This window comes from Neoarius graeffei, chromosome 15, assembly GCF_027579695.1.
Source record: "Neoarius graeffei isolate fNeoGra1 chromosome 15, fNeoGra1.pri, whole genome shotgun sequence".
Taxonomy (NCBI): Eukaryota; Metazoa; Chordata; class Actinopteri; order Siluriformes; family Ariidae; genus Neoarius; species Neoarius graeffei.
The window spans coordinates 2,137,527-2,158,644 of NC_083583.1; the positions used below are offsets into that span (position 1 = coordinate 2,137,527).

Below are 21,118 nucleotides of genomic sequence, written 5' to 3' on the forward strand. Positions count from 1 at the left end.
CCACTTCCATATGCATAAGCTCACAGACACCCGTGATTGGCTAGCATTACTGTAAATGACAGGAAAGAGAGACAGAATGCCACTCCTCCCTCCCTGAGAGCCCGGGCCACTTTTGCTCTCTTAGGCTCCCGGCCACGAATGGCTGTGGCATCAAGAAGTTTATTGTCATGTGCATAGTAAAAACATGGAGGTTCAGACAATGCAACAAAATTCTTACTTTGCTGCTCTCCTTACACACAACAGTAACACATACACTCACAAACACATGACAAAAAGATGCCCAGAAAGGGAATAAAAGTAATACAAGTAATAAAAGTAGTAAATGTAGTAAAACTAAATAAAAACTAAAGAAACTAAAAACTGAAGTATAAACTAAAACTAAAGTAATAAAAGTAGTAAAACTAAATGGGTAAAAGAAGTGCCAAAAAAACCTGAGTTAATTTGTAAAGTGACTCTGTGCTTTGTGTAAACAGGTAGCTGCAGTGGGGATGCTGGAGAATGGGAAGTGCAGTATTTAGCGTGTTGTATTGTTCAGGAGCCTGATAGCCTGTGGATAGAAACTGTTTGTGAGTCTTTTAGTCCTTGATTTGACACTCCGGTAGCGTCTCCCTGATGACAGGAGTGTAAAGAGACTGTGTTGTGGATGTGTGTTGTCCTTAATAATGTTATGAGCCCTCCTGATGACCCTGGTGTTGTAAATGCCCTGTAGTGATGGGAAGGCTGTTCCAGAGATGGACTGGGCAGTCTTTATCACCCGCTGGAGAGCCTTCCTGTCCTGAGCAGTGCAGTTTCCATACCACACTGTGATGGAACTGGTGAGGACACTCTCGACTGCACATCTGTAGAAGTTGCTGAGGATTTTGTTTGGCATGCCAAGCTTCCTCAGCCTTCTCAAGAAATACAGTCTCTGCTGTGACTTCTTCAGAAGCTGCTGAGTGTTGTGAGACCAGGTGAGGTCCTCACTGATGTGAGTGCCGAGGAACTTAAAAGTTCTTACCCTTTCCACCTCTGTCTCTCCAATGCATATTGGGGCGTGCCGCTCCCTCCTCCTCCTCCTCCTAGGATCAATAATCATCTCCTTGGTCTTATCTGTATTTAAGGAGAGATTATTTTCCTGGCACCAGGCCACCAGTCCTGCCACCTCTCTCCTATATGCTGTCTCCTCTCCATCGGTGATCAGTTCAATGACTGTGGTGTCATCTGCAAACTTTATAATGCTGGTGTTGGACTCAGAGGCCACACAGTTATAGGTGAAGAGGGTGTACAGCAGAGGGCTCAGTACGCAACCCTGGGGGGTCCCTGTGTTCACAGTTCTGATGCCTGATGTCCGGTTTCCTACTCTGACTGACTGGAGTCTGTTTGACAGAAAGTTCAGCACCCAGTTGCAGAGGGAAGGTGACACTCCAAGGGTGCAGAGCTTTTCAGACAGTCTGTGTGGTATGACTGAGTTAAATGCCGAGCTGTAGTCTATGAGAATAGCATTCTAACATATGTGTCCTTGTTCTCTAAGTGAGTGAGGGCTGTATGGATGGCAGTGTTAACAGCATCATCAGTGGACTGGTTCTGTCTGTATGCAAACTGTAAGGGATTTGAACTCATTATCTCCAGATGATAGGCTGAACGTTTTTCTGTTGTGTCTTCTTGCCTTCTCCCTTTTCTGCATTCCTACTCCCAACAGCTGCCCTGCCACACACAATGGAGGAAATGCCCTGGACCTGGTCTTCAACTGCCCCTCCCCAGCTACAGACATCAATGCTAGCCCACTCCACATCTCCAATCATCACTTGGTATCCTTCACCTTCACCAATCACCTGCCTGAAACCAGCTATCATTGTTTCTCTCCCACTAACTTTGCCACTTCTCTCCACTCTATCTCCCCTTCATCTGCAGCTTCCTGCACCCCATCATCCCTTCCAGACCCTAACTGCTTTTCTTCCCAACTATTGGAGTTCGCCACAATCACCTCTTCTCACTTTCCTCATCCATGGATCTTCTCTGCCCTGTCTTCAGTGGCGGCTCCAGAGATTTTTCCTTAGGGTGGCAAAGGAGGGGCATAGGTTCCAGGAGGGGGGCATAGGTTGTCGATGCAACAGTTTATGCAAATCTTAGAAATCATTTTTACTTATGCTCAAGAAAGACTCACAATCAAGTCATCTTGTCAAATATGTATTGAGCTATTGTACCATCAAGGAAAACGAATTCAACCATCTAAACCATCTTTTCTGAAAGTATATTCCCAAGCAATGAATGGAACTATTCTGCCCTAGCCATGTATCAAAAAATAGACAGATAGCGAACGGTTTAGATTGTGGATCTTTACTGAAGACTTCAAACTTATACAGATGTGTTCATCCTCGATTTCCGTAAAACTAAAAGAAACAAATTAAGTACATCACTAAACTGAATAGCACACAGGCGAAAATGCGAGCTAGGCTGACCTGCTAGTAATGGCACGGTTCTACTATCCCAACATTTTAGCTGTATTCAGCAGGTGGCGCTGTGATCAGTCCTCCACTTCTGGGTCGTTCCCAGCCAAAACAATACTCACTGTGACATTGGTTTGTATAACGTTTTGCTGAAATAAGATAGAATTAATAAATTTTATTGATGTTTAACTGGAATAGACACTTATAAAATGTTGTCAAACGTACAAATACGCGAATTATCGCCCATGCCACATCCATTATTGTGCTTAAGTTAAGGCTTGTGGTCTGGGTAACCACGTCTACTTCACGCGGCCTGTAAGATATATTTGTGCTTATCATGCTTACTGATGGGCCCGTTATTGTGAAATCATAATGATGTTTGATTTTTTTTTTATATTAATCACATACTTGAATAATCAAACAAATATTTCCTCAAAAGAATGCATACAGAGCAAAAGAAATTTTGATGAGTGCTGATTCTATATTGGTGTATAGTTCATATATTTGGGGATAAGAATTCTGGTAACAGAAATTAACACACATGGCTAAATTGGCTGTTGAACTCATTAATATAACAATAATATGGTTTTTGTGGGCGTTATAGTTATTTGAGGCTCGGCCTGAATGATTTGAAGCCCGACATGGTTCATTTGAAGCCCAAGCGGTAGCGATAATTTATTTATGTTTTATTAGGTGTGATTAATGTTTGTGTGTTTTAATATTAATCTCTTAATTAACGTCCTAGCAACTGGTAATAATTCTTAGCAATTAAATACCAGCATAACATCCTAACTCTGGTTCATAGCCCAATTCCAAAAACCTACCCAATAATAATATCCCTCATATTCCTTGAAAACTTGATGAGGGATGAGGGCTTAGTATCTCTGTAGATAGATAATTGAATTTAAAAAATGTGTTTTAATAAATAATTCTTTTTAAAATAGGGGGGCAACTGGGGTGGCAAGACATATTTTTACAGTGGCAACTGCCACCTTTTGCCACCCCTTAAAACCGTGCCTGTCTGTCTTCGAAACCCAGGAAGATGTCTTACCCTGTTCCTTAGCTATTAGATGTGTTGTACAGCAATCAGAGAGAATTAAGAACAGCAGTGAGAAAGAAATCACAACTCCACACAGATCTGTCTCTTACTACGCTCTCCTGTCCAAATTCTTGTCTGAAATGCCTTCTGCTAAGGCTGCCTTCTACAAGGAAAATCTGGAAATTTCTGCACAAGATCCTCATAAGCTCCACAACATCTTTTCTTCACTACTTAACCCACCGGCTCCTTCTGCTCTGTCCTCCTCCTCATCCTTACAGCAGCATTTGACACAGCAAACCATAAGACTCTCTTGTCCATTCTCATGGGTCTTGAAACTTGTGGCACAGCATGGCAATGGTTTGCTTCCTACATGGAAGTTTGGTCATATGAGATGACGTGGAAGGAATCCACATCTGCTCCACACAGACTCTCCACTGGTGTCCCACAAGGCTTGGTTCTTGGTCCTCATCTGTTCTCACTCTATATTCGATCTCTTGGTGAGGTAATATCCTTACATGGGTTCTTACTCCACTGCGATGCAGATGACACTAAACTTATCCCCTCTTTCCTTCCCTCAAACACTAATGTTCCCACTCAGATCTCAGTAAGTCTGGCAGACATCTCCTCATGGATGGCAGCTCATCAGCTGAACCTTAATCCAAGCAAAACTGAACTGCTGTTCATCCCAGGTGATTCATCCCCATGTCAGGATCTTGTGATCTCACTGCACACACCCTTGATGTAACCATGGAGAACCATCAACTATGCTTTTCCCCTCACATTGCTAATGCAAGAATAAGAAGCCTTTATTTATCACATACACTCAAACACAGACTTCAGCACAGTGAAATTCCTCTCTGCATTTAACCCATGTGAAGCAGTGAACACACACATGCACACACAAGTGAGCAATGAGCACACACACATACTCAGAGTAGGCAGCTTTGCTACTGTGCCTGGGGAGCAGTTGGGAGTTCGGTGCCTTGCTCAAGGGCAGTTCAGCCCAAGGCCGCTCCATATTAACCTAACCTGAATGTCTTTGGACTGTGGGGGAAATCGGAGCACCCAGAGGAAACCCACACAGACAAGGGGAGAACATGCAAACTCCACACAGAAAGACCCCCGTTGGCCACTGGGCTCGAACCCAGAACTTTCTTTGTGTGAGGCGACAGTGCTAACCACTACACCAACGTGACATCCATCATGCTCATGTTGATTTCTCCTTTATAGCATCAGAAGGATTCATTCATTTCTATCCACTCAGGGGCTTGTTTTGTGTCATTTCGAGACTGGTCTACTGCAGCTTGCTCCTGGCAGCTCTGTCTCTGAGCACCATTTGAGACCAAGATGGCGGTGCGTAAGAATGCAGCGGCTTTGCTCTCCTCAATGTGTTTGTTCCTTTTGTCTTGTTTGTTTTGTCATTGCTGGGAACCTTAACATACAAATGGCAAGACTTGTTAAGGATTGGGACATTGTGTGGTGACTCAGATTTCACCAAAAGGTTTTACATCGACTATCTGCCACCAGAGATTGCACGACCAGTGGGGTGTTCATGGATCACCATACCAGGCGGAAGACACAAGAGGCGGCACAGGTAATGATGCCAGAAGCGTGGTTGCAGAGCTGGCATTCAGGCCCGACTGAGGAAAGCCCCGCACAGGCCAGCACTATCCAGCATCTTCCTGACCAATGCCAGATCGCTTAGTAACAAGATGAATGAGCGAACATTGATCATCGATGCACAAAAATCAGTGCAGAACTGCTCACTGATGGTGATAATGGAGATGTGGCTGCACTCAGGAATCCTGGATGAGGTTATCATGCTAACGGGATGCACAGCGCACTGGGCTGACAGAAATGGTGAGTCCGGTAAGAGCAGAGGTGGAGGGCTGTGCATCTACTCTAACAACAGGTGGTGTACAAACGCTACGGTGATTGAGAGACACTGCTCACCTGATCTGGAGTTTGTTACACTGAGATACCAGCCTTTCTATTTGCCATGTGTTTACTATTGTTATTGTCATGGCTGTTTACATGCCACCCAGCACTAACGCTAATGTAGCATTAAACATCTTGCTGTCAGTAATCCCGGTGTGAAGGAGCAGACTACAAACACTCAGGACTACAACTCCCATGACACACAGCGCCCTCTGTCCCCAGCGTACTGAACTATAGCTGTCACGCATTTCCTTAATCACTGCTTCTGCTATTTAAGCTGCTCATTCACATCACTCCAGTGCGAAGTATTATCCTGCCATTTCAGTACATACTGAGCCTTGTATCTTTTCTGACTGTCTCTAGCGTTTCCTGACCTTTTGCTATTTCCTCTCCATTTTTGCTCTTTGTCTTTTCCACGTCGCAGTGTTCACCGATCGCCTGACCTTCGCTAATTTATTGACACTGATTTCAGTCACACATTTTGGCTTTGTTGACATTTTGCTGTTCTGCATCCTCCACACATACATTAGTAAGTGCCTGCACTCTCACAGGATACGTCACCGTAATGGATGTAGTGGAGGGTCCTAAACAGACTGCTCTAAATGCACGGGGCGTTTGCTAGGAGAACATCAACAGATGCTCACCGACCTCAACAACTTGGATGATGCAGCTCACATCTGTGATATCGCAGGCCCTCCTAGCATGCTCTGAGCCTCCTCCTAGCCCAGCATTTCAACTCCCCACTCCAGAGAAGCTTGCTGGAGATGTCATCGCATGTAAGGGTTTTTTACTGCAATGTTATGTATTTTTCCACTATGCCATATTTATCGGAGGAGCACCAAATTGCAAAATTTATATCTTTTCTCTCGGGCAAAGCACTTTGCTGGGCCACCGCAGTTTGGAATAAGGGGCACGAGCAAACCAAGTCCTATGAACAATTCCTCACCATGTTTAAAAGGGTGTTTGATCATTAACCAGAAGGGATAGAGGTTGGAGAGAGTATTCTCACCAGTTCCCAAGGCTCCAGAAGTGTTGCGGAATATGCCTATGCCTTGGAATTCAGGACACTAGCAGCTGCCAGTGGGTGGAATGATCTGGTGCTGAAAGTGGTCTTTCACCAAGGCCTACATTCAGAGATCATTAATGAGCTGGCTTGTAGAGATGAGAACTTCACTCTGATCTCCCTCATTGACTTAGCTATTTGACTCGACCAATTGTTAAAGCACCGACCATCTATCCACTTCAACACCAAATCTGCCCAGTCTATGGAGGATGGCTCACCCATGGAGGTCTCACGCACCCATTTAACCCATGCCGAATGTGCTTGGTGGCGCAAGGAGGGGTTATGTTTCTCCTGTGGGAGCCCTGAGCATAGCATCCGGCAATGTCCCGTACGACCAGCCTGAGAGACCCCAACAGAGAGGTCTGTAAGCTCCACAAGTCCGGGGAGAAAATTCAGTTCTAAATCCTTTACCATCCCAGTCCTACTCAGAGTAGGGTCCTCCACTCATGTCTTATCTGCTTTTGTTGATTCCGGGCCAGAGGGGAGCTTTATCAGTAGTGCCATCATGCAGAACCTCGACCTGCCTACCATCCCCCTGCACAGCGTACTCAGTATCAAGACCATCGATGGAGGACCCATATGTGATGGACTGGTCACCACTCGCGCAGAACCAGTACAGATTCAAATAGGGGCTTTACACAAAGAATTCACATCACTCTACATGACCACCACCGTCAATCATGACATCATCCTTGGCTATCCCTGGCTGCAGCTACATGATCCATTGATTTCATGGCAAAACAAGGACATTCTTCAATGGTCACCCACATGCTTCCAGAACTGCCTCTCTCTCCCTCAGACCAGAGTAGCTTCTATCTCCGTAGAGAGCCCCCAATCTGACTCCATAGACAATATTTCGGACTGTTACTTCGACCTTGCAGAAATCTTCAGTAAGGGGAAGGCCTGCAGGTTACCTCCTCACAGGCTGTACGATTGCTCGATCGACTTACTGCCAGGTATGTCTCCTCCACATGATCTTATTTATCCCTTGTCCCAAAAGGAACAGGCGGCCATGGAGGAATATATTCAGGAGGCCCTCAAACAGGGATACATCCGGCCTTCCAAGTCACCTGCATCAGCTGGTTTCTTTTTTGTTGAGAAACGAAATGGTGGACTGAGGCCTTGCATCGACTACAGAGGCTTAAACCAGGTCACCGTAAAGTATCCTTATCCTCTTCCCCTGGTTCCAGCAGCTCTTGAACAACTTTGATCTGCTAAGATATTTTCAAAGCTTTATCTACGAGGTGCATACAACCTGACCCGAATAAGGAGGGGTGACGAAAGGAAGACGGCCTTCAGCACGACCACAGGGCACTTTGAGTACCGGGTCATGCCGTATGGCCTTTCTTTGGCACCCAGCGTGTTCCAGTGCTTCATCAACGACGTGCTACAGGAAATGCTGGGCAAATATGTCATTGCCTATATCAATGATATCCTGATTTATTCTTCAGATGTCCAGAGTCACCAGGAACATGTCAGAACCGTTCTCAAGCGACTGTTAGAGAACAACCTCTACGTAAAGGCCGAGATGTGTGAGTTTCATCTAAACAAGATTTCCTTCCTTGGCTATATCATTAGCGCCAAAGGAGTGTGCATGGATTCCTCCAAGGTAGCAACTGTCACGTCTTGGCCTATACCCAAGTCTGTAAAGGAGCTCCAACGATTCCTAGGCTTCACAAACTTTTATTGCCGGTTCATTCGAGGTTTCAGCTCTCTAGCAGCTCCCCTAACCACACTGTTGAAGAAGGGTCCCAAGTGCCTACAGTGGAACTCTGCGGCAGAGGAAGCCTTCGATCGACTTAAGCTTGCATTCACCTCGGTCCCCATACTCCAACACCCTGACCCCACTAAGCCTTTCATCGTGGAAGTAGATGCATCCGACACTGGGGTAGGGGCCATCCTATTACAACACTTTGGGGAGAAATTGAAGCTACACCCCATAGCTTTTTTTTCTAAAAAAAATTAACTGCAGCAGGAAGGAATTATGATGTGGGGAACAGAGAGCTCCTCACTATTAAATTAGCCCTCAAAGAATGGTGGCACTGGTTAGAGGGAGTCACGCACCCTTCGTCATCCTCACAGACCACAAGAACCTTGAGTATCTCCGAAAGGCCAAGAGGCTAAACCCCAGGCAGGCCAGGTGGGCATTATTCCTCACCTGGTTCAATTTTTCAATTTCTTTCCGTCCAGGTTCCAGAAACACCAAGGCAGATGCATTATCCAGAACTTTCAGTCCTTCTCAACAAGACTCTAGCTCTCATCCCATCACACTGTTTCATGCAATCCATCACCTGGGAACTGGACAAAGAAATAAGCAAGTCTCAGCCCTGAACCTGCCCTATTCATCTCCCACCTGGTCTTCTCTATGTGCCCAAGCACCTACGCAGTCAACTCATCACCTGGGCTCACTCATCTCCCGCCACTGGACATCCCAACAGCTGACGTACTCACCAAATGCTAAGAAACAGGTACTGGTGGGAGAACATGTTGTCTGAAATCAATCAGTTCATCGCCTCATGCTCCGAATGCGCCCAAGCAAAGGTCCCGAGAACCCCCCGCCAGCAAGTTATGCCCTCTACCAATTCCGCAAAGACCCTGGTCACATCTGGCGACTGACTTTATCACAGATCTCCCACCCTCTCAAGGGAATACCACCATAACGGTAACTATCAATTGATTCTCAAAAGCTCTGAAACTCATCCCTTTACCCGGCTTCCCCACAGCTTCTCAGACCATTGAGCTGTTATTTCAACAGGTCTTCCGATACTATGGCATCCCTGAAGATATAGTCAGTGACCGGGGTCCCCAGTTCATCTCACAATTCTGGTCAAGTTTCATGGTAAGGTTGGGAGTATCAGTAAGTCTCACGTCCAGCTACCACTCCCAGTCTAACGGCCAAGTGGAGAGAGCAAACCAGGAAATTGTCTGCTTCCTGAGAATATACTGCATGCGTAACCAGGGGGACTGGGCATGCTTCCTACCTTGGGCCAAGTATGCACAAAACTCGCTCAAACACTCAGCCACCCAGCTAACACCGTTTCAGTGCATACTCAGCTACCAGCCGCCCTTGTTTCCCTGGGATGATGCACCCAGCCAAGTACAGGCCATTGACGATTGGTTTCGACAAAGTCAAACCATCTGGGAGGAGGTCCACCAGCGTCTGGAAGCAGTCAGTGCCAAGTACAAGGAGTATGCAGATAAACATAGAGGTGAGACTCCCGACTTCCTCCCTGGCGACAGGGTGTGGGTAGCCACAAAGAACTTGACAGAAGTGAACACCTGCAAGAAGCTCCAGCCACGCTACATCGGGCCCTTCAAGGTCTTGCGCTGAATCAATGATGTGTTATACTGTCTTGAACTCCCACCTCACTGTCGAATATACCCTACATTCCACGTTTCACACCTCAAACCTGCTATCCTGGGGCCCCTTGCCCACAACTCACCAGACCAGGAACACTCTGCACTCAACCTTGAGGGAGACCCAATCTACCAGGTAAACAAGATCCTCGACTCCAGACAACGAGGAGGCCAAATAGAGTACTTGGTAGAGTGGGAAGGATATGGACCTGAGGAACAAAGTTGGGGTAAGTCCAAGGACATTCTCGACCCACTCTTGAAGCAAGAGTTTCACACCCAGTATCCTAACAAGCCAGCACCCAGAGGTAGAGGACGTCCTAGAAAGAGTGTAGTTCCCAGAGGTAGCTCCTCGGGGGGTCAGTAATCTTGGTGTGAAGGAGCAGACTACAAACACTCAGGACTACAACTCCCATGACACACAGTGCCCTCTGTCCCCAGCCTACTGAACTACAGCTGTCACGCATTTCCTTAATCACCGCTTCCGCTATTTAAGCCGCTCATTCACATCACTCCAGTGCGAAGTATCGTCCTGCCATTTCAGTACATACTGAGCCTTGTATCTTTTCTGACTGCCTCTCGCGTTTCCTGACCTTTTGCTATTTCCTCCCCATTTTTGCTCTTTGTCTTTTCCACGTCACGTTGTTCGCCGATTGCCTGACCCTTGCTAGTTTACCGACACCAATTTCAGTCACACGTTTTGCCTTTGTTGACAGTCTGCTGCTCTGCGTCCTCCGCGCATACATTGGTAAGTGCCTGCACTCTCACACTAACAGCCATCAGCATACTGCAGTCTGTGCATCCCAATGGGATTTTTATTGTGGCTAGGGACTTTAATCATGTAAACCTATGGACTGTCCTCCCTAAATCCTACCAGCATGTTACATGTCCAACAAGAGGTCAAAACACACTGGACCATGTATACAGTAACATTAGGGAAGGATATAAAGTCTCTACCCATCCTCACTTAGGCCAGTCTGACCATTTATCCCTCTTTCTCACCCCAGCGTATAAACCTCTCATTACGAAAACTATGCCGAGAGTGAGACACACGAGGATTTGGCCTGAGAACGCAATTCCACAACTGCAGGACTGCTTTAAGTGCACCAATTGGGACCTATTTGCACAACAGGATTTAGAGGACTATACATCCACGGTTTTGCTTTACATTCATACTTGTATTGAAAATGTCACTGTTGAGAAACGAATACGATGTTATCAAAACAACAAACCGTGGATGACCAGAGATGTCAAGCAGCTGCTGAGGGACCGTGACACAGCCTTTAGGTCTGGCAACGTGGAAGTGTACAGTATTGCCAGATCCAACCTAAAAAGAGGCATCATAGAGGCAAAAGCAGCCTAAAGGAGGAAAATCGAGGGACACTTCAGTGTGGGGGACCCTTCGGCACGTCTGGCAGGGAATCCAGCACCTCACAAACTTTAAGGGCTCCACAGATTCAAACACCAGTACCAGCAGGAACCTTGCTGAGGAGCTCAACCATTTCTTTGCACATTTTGAGGTGACTGAGGCAGAGACTGGGTCCACACTGTTATCACCCACGAGCGACCTGGCACTCACAGTGAGTATGGAGGAGGTCAGGAGAGTGTTCCATGCTGTGAACCCCAGGAAGGCTGCCAGTCCCGACGGTATCCCAGGAAGAGTACTGAAGGGCTGCGTGGACCAGCTGACTGAGGTATTCACTTCTATCTTCAACCTCTCTCTCTGTCCTCCTGCACTATCCCCAAATGCTTCAAATCTGCCACCATTGTGCCCATCCCTAAGAAACCATCTGTCAGCAGCCTCTCTGACTACAGACCTGTGGCTCTTACCTTGACGGTTACGAAATGCTTTGAAAGGCTGGTGCTAAAATACATCAAAGCCTCTCTCCCTCCCAGTTTGGATCATCATCAATTTGCATACAGAGCCAACAGGTCGACAGGAGATGCCATCAACACAGCCCTCCATAGCATGTTGACACATGTGGAACGACCCGGCTCATATGTAAGAATGTTGTTTGCGGACTTTAGTTCTGCTTTTAATACTATCATGCCCAGCAGAATGATGTCTAAACTTTACAGTCTGGGTGTCAGCCATCACATCTGCAGATGGCTCAAGGACTTTCTAACAGACCGTCCACAGTCAGTTAGGCTGGGGTTCCACCACTCCTCAGTCCTGGCCCTCAGCACTGGTGCCCCCCAGGGTTGTGTACTGAGTCCTTTGCTATACACCCTATACACCCATAACTGTACACCTGTCCATGACAGCAACATCATTATTAAGTTCATGGATGACACTACTGTGGTAGGACTGATACATAATAATGATGAGACTGCCTACAGGGATGAAGTCCAGAAACTTACTGCTTGGTGTTCTGACAACAACCTGGTACTCAACTCCTCTAAAACAAAGGAGTTGGTGATAGATTTTTGGAGGAAGAGAGAGGAACCTGCCCCTCTTTACATCAAAGGGGGCATTGTGGAGAGGGTCAGCGACTTCAGATTCTTGGGAACACATATCTTTCAGGACCTCACATGGACTATTAGCACCACTGCTCTTGTGAAAAAAGCACAGCAGAGACTGTACTTTTTGAGGTCACTGAGAAAAGTCAACCTGTCCCAGAAACTGCTGCTGTCCTTTTACAAATGTTCTGTGGAAAGCATCATCACCCATGACATCTTGGTGTGGTTTAAGAGCTGCACCATGGCTGACAAAAAGGCTCTGGAGAGAGTCAGGAAGTCGGCACAGGACATTATACAGACACAGTTGCCCTCACTGACGGACATATATACTGTAACACCAGATGCTTGCACTGTGCAGAAAACATCATTAAGGACTGTTCTTACCCAGGAAACAGCCTGTTTAGGCTGCTGCCTTCTGGAAGGCACTATAGGGCCATACAAGCCCACACCTCCAGACTCATGAACAGTTTTTATCCAAGTGCCATAAAACAACTCAACTCTTAGTTGATGTATGCACAATATTCTGTGCAATATTTTCTGGACTGTGCAATATACTTGCTCATCTATTTATTAACTTGTTGTTTTATGTCGATGTCTGCTGCATGTGATGTGTGCTGTTTTATATTTTATATGACACTTATTTTAAATTAGCCTTTTTAAAATTTAGAACGTGTGCTCTTTGATATTTTTATATATTTTTTATTTTAATTTTTTTTAAATATCTTTTTTTATATTTTATATTACACTTATTTTATATTAGACTTTTATTTTTATATTGGATGTACCACTTGAGGAGTCGCACTGAAATTTCGTTGTACAGCTGTGCAATGACAATAAAGGCATTCAATTCAATTCAATTCAATTCAATTCAATTCAATTCAATTCAATTAATTTCAATTCATTTGACCTCTGCAACTGATCCAGAATGCAACTGCATGACTCGTTTTCAACCTTCCCAAGTTCTCCCACACTATCCCTGTGTTTCAGCAGACAGATGTGAGCCTGAGTGTGCTGTACCTGGCCAGCTGTTACGCTTCAGATCTGCTATAGACAGTGTGTAAATGTCGAGCAGTACTGTATTACCGGTGGAATGAAACGAGGCTGTGGGCCTTGTATACAAAGTGAACATGTGACAATTCTGAGTCTTATACACACTAATGAGGCACAAATTTAAATAAAAGTAACAAATTTAAATAAAGTAGGACATGTCAGCCGGATAGAGGAGGGATTTGGAGGGTTTGCAAGGGTGTAAACTTTTGAGTGTGTGAATCAGATTTATTTAGGGGGCGTGGCTTAAAATCTGAGGATGAAATTTTATGCTCCAAATATCCTGTTTAACTTGTTCAGAATATTTTTAAAATGTTGCTCTTCTTTATATTTGTTATCATGTGTTATTATGTATTATTGTTTTCATGAACTTCAGTTCTTTTTAATTTTGGAACACCGTGTTCTTCCTCATACTCACACTCTCTCTCTCTCTCTCTCTCTCTCTCTCTCACTCTCTCTCACATTTATTTATTTATTTATTTATTTCCCCCACTTACTTTTGCACTGAGTGACGCTGGTGGATCCGTCGAAGTCCGTGGTGGTGTTTCCTGGACAGGACACACAGAAGTTCTGTCCAAATTCCACCTGGTAGGTTCCAAGTGGACAGCGGATGCAACGGTGAGTGCTGGTGTTGTAGTAATGTCCTGGGGAACACTGGACTGTACACAGGACCGAACACACACACACACACACACACACACACACACACACACACACAAACACAAAATGTCTTTAACACCATAAAAATACAATCTCAGGTTTCTGATATAAATTCCACCACACTGTTAACAGACAGCCAACAGGGGCATAATAATAATAATAATAATAATAATAATAATAATAATAATAATAATAATGCCAACAACAACATTATTTAAATTGCATCATTCATATGTTAAAAGCAGCTAAAAGAGCAAAGAGCTTCACAAAATAAAACCCTGACCATAATTTTAAAGGTGCTCTATGCAGGACTTAAGGAGCTCTATTAACAGTAATGGAATACAGGGTTCATAATTGTGTTTTTATTAGAATATAATCACCTACAACTACGAATCATTGTGTTTTTGTGAGCTCAGACTGAGCGCTTCATATCTAAACAGGGAGCAGGTCCTCTCCCACAGAGCCGCCATGTAGCCCACAACAAACAAACCACACACTGGCTGTAGAGAGAACGTTTTGGGTTTCGGGTTTTTACAAGCAGCAGCCAGCACCGGAAGGAAGACGAAGAATGTGGGAGTCATTTTAAGAGACTAATGATGTTCAGTGAAGATTTGCTTTTTCTTTTAATTTAGTAATTTGTTAAACAATGATATAAATGCTTGTCACTTATTTATATCGGTGTTGTAGTTAAAGGATATGGGACATGGATTTTTACCTGGGTATAATTATGTATAAAGGACATAAGAAATGCCATCTAAATCACTGCAGGGCGTCAAAAATGTGAAAATCATCACATTATTCAAGTTTTTCTATACATCAGCGTAAAACAAGGATTCGTTAATGAGCTAGGTGGTCACGTGACCCGTGACGTCACAAAAAATTTCCAAGGAGCCAGCGCTTGGGAATCTAATGTAAACAGGTTACCGAAATGGACACCATCGACAGTGACATTCCCGATGTTTCACAGAGATGTGAAGTTAGACCCTATCAATTCGAACCGATAGCTGGAAATTCACATGAACATGGATCTTGTCTTTACTCTGACGGGTCAGATGATTCTGAGAGTGAGAGTTCATTCAGTCCCCATGAAACTGAAAGCGGTCGGCTCGATAACACTTCCTGGTAAGTTAAAAACAATTCTGCTCAAAGGCTAATGATCTGTTGAAAGAAGTATTATTTTTGTATCATACATTGAAAGTTCATCATAGATCTAGCTAAAGTCCGTTGCAAGCTAGTTTTTTTTTTGCTGATATTTTTCGAGATTGATTGAGATACAATGCTTCCAGAGTCTGAGATGAAAACATTCAAAATGGCGAAACGAGTCAGAATTATGATAATCAATAATTGATACACCCAAAATTATAATACTAATCCTTACCTCGGCTTTCAGTCGCTTAGCGCAGAGGTCTTCAACAGGGGGGTCGCGAAATCGCACCGGATCACTCATATCAACAAAAATATTCCTGCCCTGTCCCCTGGCCTCCGTGCAGGGATGCAAACAGCGCGCCTTTCGGCGGATGCCGCCTTTTTCACGGCTGAATCGCGCAGATCCGATTTTTAAAAAAAAAAATAGCGATGTTGGTTCATGGAGCATGAGGCATGAAGTGTAAGGATGAGAGAGAGGCGGTTTGGGTCGGGAAGCTGCGCGCATTTGTGCAGTCTGGCGCAGGTGTGCGCGGCTTCCCGATTTGAACTGTTTTTTTTTTCTCATCCTTATGCTTCCTGTTTCATGAATTAATATCGCTCAGTACCTGAGTATTAATGTTGAAAGAATCCTCAGTGAAATGGTCCGAATACAGTTTGTGGGAAACAGTAGGTGCAAAGTTTTTTTCAACAGGTGTTCTGTAAAGTTGTCCTACCAAGCCTACTGCGCATGCGCGAAGCCTACTGCGCATGCGCAGGTGAGCCCACACTTTCCTCAGCTTCGGGTCCTTGGGGAATGCAAAAACCTTACTCCAGGGCATTTCCCATTGGAATTATTGCAACCATAAGCAGCACAATACACCATGATGTCCAATGTACTTTAAAGACTATAAAAACAATTTTCTTGTCATCCACTTCTCCATTCATCTACCCGCTTGTGCTGTGGCCGAAAGTTTTTGTGATGTATGATCACGTGACAGCGGCTCTTCCGGTTGCAAAAAATGCATATCGGAAGTCGAGCAGAAATGCCATATAATCATCACGAATATAACGATTTTGCTGAATTTAATAGATGATTTTGTATTTGTTGATGCAATTAATTCATATTTTTAATGGAAAGAAACTGATATAGCGTGCTTTTATGTTTCATGTCCTTTAAGAGTGAAAGCCAACCCCAATTTGCTTGAAGATTTTTGTCTCTGAGAAGTTTTTCACATTGCGCTTGTTACGAGTAACTTGCTCTCTAAGTGACTAAGAGAAACAGAAGCAGAGCTGCGAGAAAGAAGAGAAAGAAAGAAGAGGAAACTGTCAGTTAAGTTGACTCTTGCTTGTGCGATTGTTTTGCTGGTTCCAATAAAATAATATTCTGCTCACAGCTGAAGTGTGTTTTAAAGGTGCCCTTCCACCCAAAGCGTTTAATACTGGCTCTTTTTGAAATGCCATAGTTCACTCCGAGTTGCGTCTGCATGCTGCATGTGAAAATGTAATTCTACTCCCATTCCCTGTATTAGCTTATGAAAGAAAATAGTCAGAAAAACGAGCGAATCAGAAAAAGCCCTACGAACTTGTGTAAGTTCGAAAATTAGTATTCATGGCCTCGCCCACCTTGGCTTGCGACCGCCCACGGGAAGGAAGTTCGGATTTAAGCGCGAGGAGAGAGAGCAGAGCCAGTGTTGCCAGATTGGGCGGTTTTAAAGCATTTTGGTGGGTTTGAACATATTTTGGGCTGGAAAACGTCAGCAGTATCTGGCAACACTGAGCAGAGCCCATCTCGTCAGTAGCTAACGAAGAGCACCTAACAGCAAGCTGAAAACATGTCTGAACAAGTTCGTGCCTGTGTTATTTGTGGCAGTAACACATCAACGTTGCATTTCTTGCCCAAGATAGAAGAGGTGAAGAAGAATTGGTTGGAATTTATCTTTGGAACGCCACCAGCGCAGTGTAATGCAGCGTTAGTGCTGTGTTCTGATCATTTCAACCACAGTGACTTTTCAAACTTCGGTGCCTTCAGTCGTGGTTTTGCTTCGAGGTTGTTTTTAATCCCTGGATCTGTACCATCAAGACGATCGACCACCAGCTCACAAGCTGTAAGTAAAACATGAACTTTTTGTTCGAAGGTTTTTGCTACAAAACAGCATGTTCATATTCTCCACGTTAGCGTGCATGACATGATCACAAGGTCGGCAGGGATGAGAGTTTCCCACTTTTTCTGAGTAAAAAACGACCTTTTTATATTACGCCAAATCCGTTGAGAATTTTTTTTATTAATTTCGGGGGGTTGGGGTATGTTCCTTCATGCTGTTCAAACTTTATTAACTCCAACAATGTTTACACATTATTTGTAAGTCGCCATCTTTAGTCTCGTTTAATCTCGTTGAATGTGATGTAAAATTTGTTATCTGCATTGTTATTGGTCAAAACATCGATGTCGAGACCATAATAGCCAATCAAAACAGTTTTTACAAAGACACCCACATCCGCTTGTTCTGACCCACTGGAGGTAGAGTCACAGTGCTGTTAGCCAATCAGAGGTAACACGTTTACATGTCATGAATATTAATGAGTAAGAGCTGAAATCCTGTCGTTCTCCCACCACCCACTCCTCCACCAAACTAGAACAGCCTGAAACAGGAGAACCACAGCATGTTTTTCACCAAAACCGGCTCACAGCATTCATTCATACTAGAGACCACCGCACAATTAATGAAAAAACGATGCAAGGGGACCTTTGAAGTAAAGTTTGATTCCTGCACATGTCGTGTAAGTGTAAGAGACATTAAGCCCAGATGAACCCTGAGCCCAACAACCACACACCCGGCTTTTAGTTTTCAGAAGAAAGATTCATGTTTATGACACTCGTGTTGTTTTATTTAGTTCTGTATCACAAATTTTTGGAAACCTTCTTAAAACGACATGTAGAAATGTTGATGAGACGAACAGTCACTAAGATAAACCAAAAAAAAAGTCCCTGTGCTGCCCCGCCTCTGTGGAGAGATATTATTGCACCTGATGGCCAGCGGAGGATCTGATACACGCTTTGAAAGGTGGGAGTGAGGGAGGGGAGCTCAGTCAGGTGCAGTCTGCAAACTCACCACTAGATGACACTAAATCCTACACAGTGCAGCTTTAAATAAAATGATATGTAGATATAACTGGATAAAGCAGAAAACTGTAGCACAGGAAAAAAAACATAAAATTACATATTGATTAATAAATTGGTAGATAGACAGATAGATGAAAGGGTTAGGGTTAATTTTTTGATGCAATGATTGAAATTTCTTAAAATGATAAATAATATACTCAATCTTTCCCAAACATTTTAACTGATATAATTATCATTTAAAATGATAAAAATCTGCTACCCGAGTATTCTTCATACTGAAGTAGAAATATGAGCAGATTTAAAATGTTTACTCCAGTTGTTTTTATGAGGTAGTTATTTTCCAAAAAGTTATTTTTCATTATAATCTGATTTTGGAGTTTTTATACGGTATACGTACATGTGGTTTTATTTGCCTCCTCACTGCAGTAATTAATGATGTGTTAATGATTAATAAATGACCTGCAGTCGTGCTTTAATCATCTCACGTCCTCACCTTTCGTCTCGCAGGCCTGGAAGGACACAGCACCTTCGTGCCTCGTTACCAGATTCCCACCACACAGCAGGCAGGAAGTGCGGCCTATCTCTGGCTGATACGACCCTCTGGGACACGGACGACACGGCACGAAGCCATCGTGAGAGAAATGACCAGGAGAACACTGACCTAAAGACAAGAAAATAACAACAACAACACAGGAACATGAACATGCTGCATCTCTTTCACTTGTCATGTCAGAGAGCAGACTATAATACAGGTTCATTCTCTCTCTCTCTCACACACACACACACACACACACACACACACACACACACACCTATGTTTTGTCTATCAGGAGAAAGCAGGAGACCGGAGGTGTGTCATAGTGGCTCAGTGCCTCAGATAACACACAAATACAGTCAGGAGTGTGAGCAAAACACACACACATAGTTTACTGCTGAGATTTTTATCAAAGCAGGTAGGTTTCTACAGACAAAAACAGGATGTGAGGACAAAAACACTTTCAGAGCCTTTAAAAGATTTTGATTCTCTGATAAAACTTTAAAAACACACCTGAGGAAATAACATAAACATGACCAAATGAAAATATCACATATTTCAAGCAACAACAAACTTATCATTATGACATTATTATAAAAAATAGCTCAGTGTGTCTACTTCTGGACATTTTTCTGTTTTTAATAAGTTTAACGCTGATACAGCACTGAATGGTCTCGCACCACAGTACCGGAGTGAACTTCTGCTCCTCTATGACCCGCCACGCCTACTTAGATCAAAAGGTGCAGGCTATCTGCTGGTACCTCGTATAGTGAAGGCTACATCAGGGGGCGGAGCCTTTTCTTACAAAGCCCCACAGTTATGGAACAGCCTTCCAAGTAGTGTTTGGGAATCAGACACAGTCTCAGCGTTTAAGTCTCAGCTGAAAACAGATCTGTTTAGTCAAGCCTTGTGTTAATGGTGTTTATGAGGTAAAGGAGTAGATCTGGAGGGTCCTCAGACAGAGTGTTTTGGTAAACTGGGATGTATGGATGCTGTCAGTCCCCACTCGCTTGCTCACTCGAGTTTGTTGATGGTGTAGTGGCTGCTGCTTTATGTCCCGGGGCCCCTCATGCCTGTGTTACCTTCTGGCTCTCCCCTTTTAGTTATGCTGTCATAGTTAGTTGCCGGAGTCCCTGCTTGTACTCAGTGCAATATGTATACTGTTCTTACTTATTCAGGTGACATGGGGCTACCTGTGTCCCCCATAAAATCTGTCCCTCTGAGTTACATGTCAATCCTGAGATCGAGATGCTGAACCTCTTCTGCTCCTCGGACCTGCCTGATCCATCCTGGTGCCCTGTGTCTGGTTGGAGTCTCATCGCATCGCTCCTGTGGAGGACGGCCCCATGTGGACAGTTGAAAGTCACACCTGGAGGACGCTCTGGACTCTTACAGTAATGCTTTTATGGCTGAGGACTACAGTTGACTTGCTAACTTTAGGACTGCAGTTGTCATGAACAGTTTTGCACTCAAGTTTCCATCAATGAAGAGTTTATAACATCAACGAAACTGACTTCATGCTAAAACTGTTAATGTTATAGTCATGCTGTCTGTTGTTGCCCAAATGAGGATGGGTTCCCTTTTGAGTCTGGTTCCTCTCGAGGTTTCTTCCTCATGTCGTCTGAGGGAGTTTTTCCTTGCCGCCGTCGCCACAGGCTTCATCATTGGGGATAGATTAGGGATAAAATTAGCTCATGTTTTAAGTCGTTCAAATTCTGTAAAGCTGCTTTGCGACAATGTTTATTATTAAAAGCGCTATACAAATAAACTTGACTTGACATCGCATGTTATATACACTGCAACTGCACGATAACAAACTCTTTTACTACGAACTTTCACATGTAATGAACTAAGTTTGTGTCCCTCGCTTTTAGTGATGATGAGTCAGAGTCTTAAAAAATACCATCACTGTGTCATGTCCACGTGTGTTGGCACTGAGTGCGCTGTGGCATTAGGATTAATTATTCTGTACCTGTTCTGGATTAGAGCGCAATCACAGCATGCGTTTATAAGGCCTCTGTAAACACACAGACTGGGTGAAGTATACACACTGTACCAAGTGTCTCACATTACCAAGCCTTATACCTGTGTGCTGCCTTTCTGGTTCTGACTTTGTTTTGTGTATTTGGACTCTGCCTCTCATCTTTCCCTCCACCATTCTGTTTGTTCCTTGCCTGACCATTGCTCATTTCACGCCCCTGCCGTCATCTTACGTTTTTGAACTGTTTGCCTGCCTGTTTGTAAATAAACACTCTTCCAGCAATTACATCCGTCATTCACCTGCATTATATACACACTGAGCTGTGAATATGTCTTTGTATGAAATTTATGTAAAATTTTATAAAATAAT

The 21,118-nt window shown here is 44.1% G+C and overlaps 1 protein-coding gene across 4 annotated transcripts in view; it reads right to left on the minus strand.

Moving 5' to 3' along the window:
• The window catches only part of scube2 (signal peptide, CUB domain, EGF-like 2), an 80,123-nt gene that overhangs the window by 7,540 nt on the left and 51,465 nt on the right, over positions 1-21,118 (minus strand). For all 4 annotated transcript variants that reach the window (XM_060940729.1, XM_060940727.1, XM_060940728.1 and 1 more), the window contains exons 18-19: positions 18,727-18,894; positions 13,825-13,986 (exon numbers count right to left, since the gene is read on the minus strand). In XM_060940729.1, the coding sequence (XP_060796712.1) occupies positions 13,825-13,986; positions 18,727-18,894 (330 nt within the window). The remainder of the gene's footprint in view (positions 1-13,824; positions 13,987-18,726; positions 18,895-21,118) is intronic.